The 9348-nt window shown below is 42.9% G+C and overlaps 1 protein-coding gene across 2 annotated transcripts in view; it reads left to right on the plus strand.

Annotated features, from left to right (window-relative positions):
* phactr3a (phosphatase and actin regulator 3a) overlaps positions 1 to 9348 on the plus strand; it is a 34653-nt gene that overhangs the window by 12444 nt on the left and 12861 nt on the right. For both annotated transcript variants that reach the window (XM_010793124.1, XM_010793125.1), the window contains exons 2-3: positions 4741 to 4905; positions 6115 to 6282. In XM_010793124.1, coding sequence (XP_010791426.1) covers positions 4741 to 4905; positions 6115 to 6282 — 333 coding nt within the window. The remainder of the gene's footprint in view (positions 1 to 4740; positions 4906 to 6114; positions 6283 to 9348) is intronic.

Raw genomic sequence — 9348 nt, forward strand, 5'->3', positions numbered from 1 at the left:
CTGCACTTGATCACTGTCATTCTTAAACCCAGCCTTTGTCTCTCATTCATACTTTCTTTAATTCCACAGTGCTTTATCCCTTCTGTTCTTCGCTCTCTCCCTGCGAGTGGTTAGCTGTGTGCCCTGACTGTGCCTGGGCCCCTGAGGCAGGGGGCTACACACAGATGGCAGCACAGTTGTAAAGCCGGGGGGGTAAAATGAGGAGGTTATCTGGCATGGCAGCGGGTAAGAAGGTGGTCCATTCAAGGGCACATTGTCAGTTGACATGGTGGAAGGAGCAGAGCAGCTTTAGCCAGGAACAGAGGCACTGTCGGGCTCGCAGAGGTGATGAGAGTCAAGGGCCATTCTGACGTTATTTATAGCTGTGATGAGAACAGACACACACACACACACACACACACACACACACACACACACACACACACACACACACACACTGTTAAGCAGGAATGGTTGCACAGTAAGATGTATATGTTTTGTTATTAGCCACGGGTTTGCCTGCAGCAAGGTACAGTATAGTACACACCTTGCTAGCAGTGGTGTTAGGCTGCAAACTGCAAATGCTAACCTGGCAACATGCTCACAATGCTAACATGCTAAGGTTAAGTAGGGATACTTTTTACCATTAGCATTTAAGCATATACTGTATTAGCATGCTAACATGTGCTATTTCACCCTAAATATACTGCAGTGGAGGCTTGTTGGAATACTATTATGATGCAGGAAGTTAGTCATGAACCAAACTGTTGTACGAAATACAATGTTGACTTGATGAGGCAGCAAAAGGAAAATGATAAAAAAGTGCAGATATTATTATTATTAACACATAGCCAATGTTAAAGGCTACTGGGAAAGACAGACTGGACTCGTTCTAATCGGTAAATACTTGTTTATTTTATGTAGCCTACTAAAAGTAGTAAAATAGTATTTCCCGGACTCACTTTACAACTCTCCAAGGCCTTTTTCATCGTTCATTTCCAGTGCTGATTGTGTTTAAGAGGTTTTAACACCTGTTTGCAAAATAACATTACATTTGGATTTGGGTTAAAGATGATACATTCTTGAATCCTCAACGTTTTTGTAATGCAGTCTAATAGTGCAAACATTAATAACATAATTTGTGTCAAAGTGAAAGTCCACTCATTAGATCCATCTGTCAGGTCATTCTGCATAGCAAGGCTTTCCTCACACAACCTCAGTGCTGAAACTATGCCGTTAGTACTATCCTAATCCTCAGTGTGAATGTCTTTCATTGCAAAATCTGTAAATATAATTTACACGTATTCAGAGTTGTTTTCGTTGCTTACTCACATACATTGCCTTTGTGATTGTCAGTGTTACAACAGAGCAGGAACTTTGGGACTTTGGCTCTTTGACAAAGCATTCCTTCTATTAACGACCGTTGACTTTGAGAAACAGACTGTATAAAAGAGCTATATTTGGTTACTGGTTATTAGTGATTTGTAGATTACAGTGTTGAAACCTTACATTGTGGCCGTGGCCATCTTCTTTTAAAGTTTACCCTGCTTAATTTCCTTTAAATAAATGTACATCATAGACGTAGACAATGTTTACGAAGGAGAAAGGCAAGTTTGAGCTCTTTCACATGGGATTTACATTTCTGACCTGGTTGTGCATGCTATAAGACTTTCTCCATTTATATTCCTGTTCATTCGCTCACTATAGGCACTTGAGAGGGAAGTTCATATGTGGGGTGAGATCCTAGGCTCCTGAATGTGCTGACAAGCTGGTTTAGAGGGGTGTGGTCCTTGGTAGCACACTAAAACACTCTGATGTAGTTTCCTCGCCAAGTCAAATGATCATATTGCCTTTATGTATTTACTTTGCTTCATTCCAGTCCTAAATCATTTTGGAAACTGTTCTAATGCAGCATAGATTGTAGGATTCACATAGTATATATTTACTTCCAATCCTGAGGTGGTATTTGAATTATATGACGTGTTCTGTTCAGAATTTAATCTTTTAACTTGTGTAAATCCGTGACGCAACCATCTCATTGGAATTACAGTATGTGCAGATTTATTGGAGAGGACCATGTGCAAGCAGCAAATGGTTATTGGGCTTCTGCATCAGCATGACACGTGGATTTAATAAATCCTATTTGCATTGCCATATTAATTAGAACCGCCACATGGTCCATGTAGTTCATTCATGCTTATCTGACACACATTTCGACATATCCTCATCTGTTGGATCAAACAAATCTCCATGTGCGTGCACGTGTGTTCACCTAATCCTTGTGCTCCTGTCATTTTCTCTTAAAAACCACCCCTTCTATGAAAAATGAAGAGTTACTTGATATGCATTATAAATAGCTGCTCCGTGATTGGACGAGCACAGATTCTCCTGCAAGCTCTTCCGTATAGCAACAGCCCCCTCCCATCCCTCCGCTTCTCCCTGGAATCCCCTCCTTCTTGCCCCCCCCCCTTCCATCTCCTTCCTTCTCCCTTTCAAAAAAACGCAGACAGATCTCCTTCTCCATGTGGCTTCACCCCCTAACCACAATGCACTGCTGCCACTGGCTTTAGATGTGGCAGGCAGTGTCTGTTTGGGGGCTCCTCTTCTCTCCCCTCTCCTCCTCCTCCTCCTCCTCCTCCTCCTNNNNCACACACACACACACACACACACACACACACACACACACACACACACACACACACACACACACACACACACACACACACTCACACACACTTTTTCCCTCTCACACAGACACAACGCCTTTACCCCTCCTGCTCCCCCTCTCCCCCTCTCCTTCTCTTAAGCTTCTCTCTCTCTCTCTCTCTCTCTCTGTGCGACTGGGTGCGTTTCCTTGGAGCTTGACCTGATTCTGCGTGCGCCGCCGCGTCTGCCACGCTGCTTTTGTGACAGCAGTGATGATAACACAGACAGAGGGGGTGTGCGGGGTCGACTGACCTGTTTCAAGTAACCTTCAGGGTCAAATGTCAAGCTGGAAATGACTTCCTGTCATCTCATCTTTCCTCCTTCACTTACTCCCTTTACTCCCTCTGTTTTCTGTATTGACATGACTTTCCTTTCCTCACATCTGGCTGTTTACCCGTCCCCATTTCCTCTTTCCACTGCCTTTTCTTTCTTATTTTCCCCCATCTCCTCTCCCTCTTCTTTCTTGGACCACCTGTCCTTGTTTTTCATTTCCTTTTCCTTTAACGTTTCCTTTTCTCCCATGTTTCTTCTCTCCTTTCCTCTCGTGTCTCCTCTCCTTGTTGACTGTCCTCTCATTGTTTCTCCTTTCATCTTCTATTCTTCTCTCCTCCCCCAAATAAAACCACCATCCTCGTTCTACTCCCTGCCGCTTTGCTTCAGGGCAATAGCAAGGAGCTGCAAGAAAAGGCGTGAAAAGGAGTCAGCTGTACCCTCCCTCCTCCATCACTGTACTCAACATCACACCCGATCCCCTCTGCACCACCCTCCCTCCACCCCCCAAACCTCCCCCATTACAAATCCTTGCCTCCTCCTCAACTGAATATTTGAACAAAGATATCAGCCTCCTGAAGGCATATATGGCTGCCTTTTTGTCACAATGACACATGTAGCTCTTAAATACATGGAATATACTCTACATTTCCTGTTTCTTGGCTCTCACCAGCAGCAATGTTCACACATGGATCTGTAGGCCAACACTTGGCCTGTTATGAGTCATAGCCATCGTTGAATGAAATACACATTTCCTTTAGAGAGAAAGGGGCTCTCTGTGCAAGGATAGCAGCACATTAGGTGGTTCAGTTCATTTATATTATAAATAAATTAACTGCATATGGACTGCACTCGTCATACATCGCTGCATACCGGTACTTTCATTAGTATTCATCACTTTTATCAGTTTGTAAATGAAACTGTTCCATATATTTATCTTCGTCTTTTTTTTCTTTAGTGTTTTTTTTCTTGTTTTATTTGTATCACTTTCATTGTAAGCGATTGTGAGCTCATTTTCTGACGTTACAGTATGTTCGGATACTGCCTGTGCATAACATAACTACTTGCATGTTTGACATTATCAAAACACTAGATCTTACACACCCATATCATAATGGCCTTTGTGTAATGCATTTGATTTCAAAATGAACAGCAATCCTTATTCTGCCTTTTTCTTGCCATTATAATCCATATTGTAGAGATATTTCTACTGCCTGAGGACACTGATCACTTCGGAGACATGTATGCTGTGATAGCTAGGACAAAATGTCATATATATGTAGCAGAGGAGCGGGATATTAGAAACAAAAATTGGTTGAAACAGTCAAAACAATCAGCCCTGTTTAACTGGCCGATTCTAATGAAGTTAGTCGCCGGGGAAATGCATTTTTTGGAGTTTTATGAGGCTGTCTGTGTCTGTGCACTCTTTCCAAATTTAGACTGTGAGAGATATTTATTTTGATGCGTGACGTATAGCTTGGAGGGAGGGAATTCGCAGGGAAGTAACAGCATTGAGGGAGTGTGCCTCGATCAAATTAGTCTTTCTAATTCAATCTGTTCACAGCACTTGGAGTCCATCATGGTTTATTCAGTAAGGTGAGCATACTAATTGTGCTCTGGTTTTTCTCCCTCTTTTTCTCTCTCCCTGCTCTCACTTTTTTTTCTTTTCATCCTTGTATCCCCACCACCATGCTCTCTCTCCCTTTCACCCCCTCTACAAACCCACACCCATTTTTCCTTACCCATGTATTCATCTTGCTACAACTCTTCCAACTGTCCCTGTAGTAGAGTTGGTGGACCAGCAGAGGGTGCTGAGGGGCGGCTGTCTGGTGAGCGGGGTCCACACTCCACCCATCCGCCGTAACAGCAAGCTGGCCACCTTGGGGCGCATCTTCAAGCCCTGGAAGTGGAGGAAAAAGAAAAATGAGAAGCTAAAGCAAAGTTCCACAGGTATGGTGCTGGATGGGAAATTGTTGTAAAAAGAGAACTAAATAGGATCACACCATTCTTTGCTTGCTTTTAAAAGCAGCCTTAGCCGGTATACAGTTTTTCCATCATTATTTTACTGATCACATGGCTAAATGCGAGATGAAGTATGCTTTTTAATCCAGATGATATACTGTAATTGGTGAATGTCATTTAAAGGGGACCTATCATGCAAAATGCAGTTTGTGATGTATTTTATACATAAATATGTGTCCCCGGTGTGTCGGGGAACTCATGCAGCATCAGAAAATAAAACCCTCTCTCTTTTCTTCCTCACCCAAATCTTTTAAAAACGGGGGCACAACGAGTGGATACAGATTTGCTGCCGATCTGACGTCAAATCGGCAGCGGACCCACAGAAAGTTGCTATCAGAAACAATGCCTGACGTGTTTTGGAACTAACACTCAGAGCTAACCTGTACTGTAGAGCACATGTGTTTTAAAAAGCAGGAAATAAAAAAAGGAACTCACCTTGTGATAAACCCGCAAGAGAACAAGCATTTGAGATACTGTTTCAGAAATAATCTTTGATGTGGCTTAGAACAGGATGGCGTTTTATCACAACAGAATTTAACTTTATCTCCGGTAGAATTCTGATCAGGCATTAGCTCCGCCTCCTCTTCTTTCTTTCTTTTTCAAGCTAAGGACCCAAAATCCGCGTTTCTCTAACAGGGCTGAAAAAGAGGGGTATGAGCAGTATGAGGCATGGCTACAATGGGTGAACTGTTTGGTATTTTAAGCAAAAAACTTCACAGACATGTTTTGTATAGGTTTGGCCCTACAATATATTTTTCCCATATAGCATAATAGGTCCGCTTTAAGGAAATTGTGACATGTGGTCACTTCATCCCCCATTTGTTTTTCTAATAGAAAACATGTATTTCTTTCCATTCATATAATGACTATTTATTGAAAGTGTATTTCCACTTCTATCGCATAGTTTATTGTAAATTTGAAAGGCAATACTCACATCAAGGCATAAGTTGTGTTCAATATGCTTCATTGTAACTGCCTGCCTTATGAAAACAGAGAAAATAGGGGGAAAGCAACAGGAGGAACAGCGTCATTACTATAAATTACATTCTACGAATGGAGATAACTGAATGCCACAAAGTTTTATGTATCCACAACACAGATATCTTGACATACTTCTCCCCTCCTTTCCTCCTGCAGATGTAGCATTATCAAGCAATCTTCTATGCCACGACCCCTGCTCCCCCCCCCAGGGCTGCTGCTCAGACGGTGCAGTCCGGCTTGGAGGGTTCGGGGGGTCTTTGAGCTCAAACCTCACAGTCAGCAGTGTGGAATACCTCTGTCCTGAGGAGGAGCTTCCCCCACCAGGTAGGACAATCGATCACTGTGGAGTCACCTCATCAATGAACATCTTACAGGAGAGCAGCAAAAGCAACAGATGAGGGGGAAATTAATATTTGTAAACTTTGGTTTGGTGTCTTTACTCAGAAAAAGTATATTAAGAGGTTTTCACTGTTTTCTTCCAACAACAAGCCTTTATTGTTATAATTTAATTTATTATTTATGCATCACAAGTAAAGGTTTGGTATTTTTGTAATTCTTTAGCTGCTTATGATATCAGCAAAGCTATTGCTAGATGAAACTGAAACTAGTGTGTGTTGATTCTCTATACATGTACCTGTAGAGGGCAGCAAAGTCAGTTCAATAACCTTCCTGGCCTCCACTCCCATCTGCAGAGGTTATGGGATTAGTTTTGTATCATAAAGATAAAGCAACACTTTCTCAGAATAAAGCAAAACTATGAGTTTAAAAGAAAAAAAAACTGAGTCAAGCAAAATAAAAACAATTTCAAAAATAAAACTATAAGTTGCAAACAAATCATTTGTGTAATCATGTAAACTATAAGTATTTTTTCTTTGTTTTAACATAGGTTTTTGTTGCAGTTCTTGTTTCTTCTTTCTCAATGATCAGACTTTTGCTCTCTTTTGCGCTCCCTCATTTTTTGTTTTCGATTTTGACACAAACCTCCCAGGTGGGCGGGACTTTCAGGGGTGCGTCCCCATTGGCTACTCAGTTTTTGAGTGACAGCCCACTACACCACAGATCATACAATGCAACTCATGCAGCAACTCCGGAGTCCACTCGGCCACGTTAGTGTTGGTGTCTGCTGGGGAGTTTTCATGAAAATATCGGACTTATCTTATGGATTGCTGTGCATCTATTATGTTGTGAGTTAATTATTCCAAACTTAGTTCCCAGAAATTATTTACAGCAAACACAGCCAGGTGTTTCAGAGTAATTACAATATTTATAAGGTGGACATAAATAGTATTTTTTTTTTTTTTTTTTATGTTTTTAGTTTTATTACACAGTTATATGTGTGTTAAAAACAGACATGAAAACTCCACTGACACACCAAGAATGAAACAGCCGATGGGAAATAAAAAACAGCTTTGCAATTTACGCAGTTTACGGTCATGGAGACGTATAATTGACGGTCACTGACGGTCAGTGCGTCATCCCGCATAAAAACAAAATCAACGAAGCAACGTAGCAGCTATTTAATTCAGCGGACATTCAGAATTATTTTTATACAGTCTATGGACAGAATAGGATATTCGCAAATGTGCTGAAAAGGCCAGAACACACACCGTCGGCGGCATCCCCGCCGCCTGGCAGCAGCAGCCAGCAGGAGCACCGGACGAGGACGAGGAACACCTGCCGGGGAGGAGCGCGGGTTCAGCCTCGCAGTGAGGAGAGTGAGCCGGGTTCACTTTGTGTGACCTGAGGCTCTCCTGTCCTCGTCGCTAATACTGTCTCTTGGGTTTTTTTATCCTATATGTTAGTGTTTTCCTCGTGTTTTTTTGTACAAGCCAGCTCAGGTTCATCTCAGGCAGTTTCCAAAGAAGCAACTTGTTCTTATTTTGTATTCTTGTTTACAGGTTCATTTTCGGTAATTGGTACACGAGAGAGTTCTGTGTTTTCGCTCTGTCAAGGATGGTCTTTTGTCTTGTTTCCTGTTTCCATGTGTATATATGTGGGGGGAGCTGTGAAGCTGAAAAAGAGAGCTCGCCGGAAGGAATGGAGCGGATGACGGATCCTGAAGGCAAAGGGATTTAGCAGGGCGCAGTAACAGCCAAGAAGAGCATCAAGGCATGCAATTGGGGAAGGTGGAAAGAGGAGCGACAGGATCCAAGCCACTCGGTTAACTCTCAGGGCGCGCGGCGTCCTGAGTGTTCGCTCTGCAATTGTGACAGTTGACGAGTGAAGGTGTGTGCTGTCTCGAGAAGGACTCGCGTGGAGGGCGTGAAGTGGATGTCGAGTCACATCGCAGAGATGGAACCTGGGAGAAGCGGGACTGTTTCTCTCGATCTGTTTGATTACACGCTGAGGCAAACCAAGAGCTTGCAAGAAGGGCTTTCAGGATACAATTCCAAAATGACGCGAACTTACACAGTTCCATGATATGTTCAAAATCACAGCATTGGAACTTGAGAGCCGACGATCGTAAGCAGAGGCAAATTGGTTAAGATGTCGGTGGAGTCATGGTTGTGCACTGCGAAGTGGATGGAACTAAAGCCGACAGTGCAGTAAAGTGGGTAGTCGGTATTTGTGCTTATTGCAAAGAAACAATCGCGAAAGAGACTGTTATCAATGCAGCAAGGACAGAGAAGTGTGATGCCCAGTCCTCACTAATGTGCCGCTGCCCCTCTTCTCCTCGTCTTGTGTGAGAAATAAATTAGTGAGTGACTGCATCACATTTGTCCGTGTCTGCCCGATGATAACAGTCGCTCTGTCTTGCATGTGAGCCTGCATTACGCCATACTATAGATACAGTTTTCACTGCCTGTCGGGTCTTTAGTTCCATCCACCTGAGTGTTAAACCATGAACCTCCCCGCATCTTAACCAGTTTCGTCGTGTTACGAGTGCTCGAAAGTCGTTCAATGATGTGATTTGAATATAATGTGATGTGGTGAAAGTTGCGTGTTGTTGAATTGTCGGAAAACTTTGCAAGCTCTGTGTTGCGTAGGGTTGTAGGTCAAACAGTGGAGAAACAGTCGCTTTCCCAGTTCATCTCTGCTAATGACTGATCCACTTCACCCCTCAGTGGCAGTTCGTTTTGAGACAAGAGAATTCAATATGTCACAATTGCGGCCAGATACAGGCGGTTTCGCGCAAGCTGATGGGAGTGTAACCATGGTTGAAATATTCACTGCCTGTGTTGGCATCGCATTTCATTCTCTTTCCAGTAACATATGCATGCTTGATGCTCTTTGCTGTTAATGTGCCTGCTAATCCCTTTGCCTGTATCATTAGCATGCTTCCAATTAGTATACCAGTTCTTGTGAAAATCGAGTCACTCCCTCCAATTTCCTGCAGGGAAAAAACAAAAGGCTGCATCTCTTGCTGCGATATTCAAGCCAGTCTCTCTC

This window comes from Notothenia coriiceps, unplaced genomic scaffold (assembly GCF_000735185.1).
Source record: "Notothenia coriiceps isolate Sejong01 unplaced genomic scaffold, NC01 NC01_scaffold00037218, whole genome shotgun sequence".
NCBI lineage: Eukaryota > Metazoa > Chordata > Actinopteri > Perciformes > Nototheniidae > Notothenia > Notothenia coriiceps.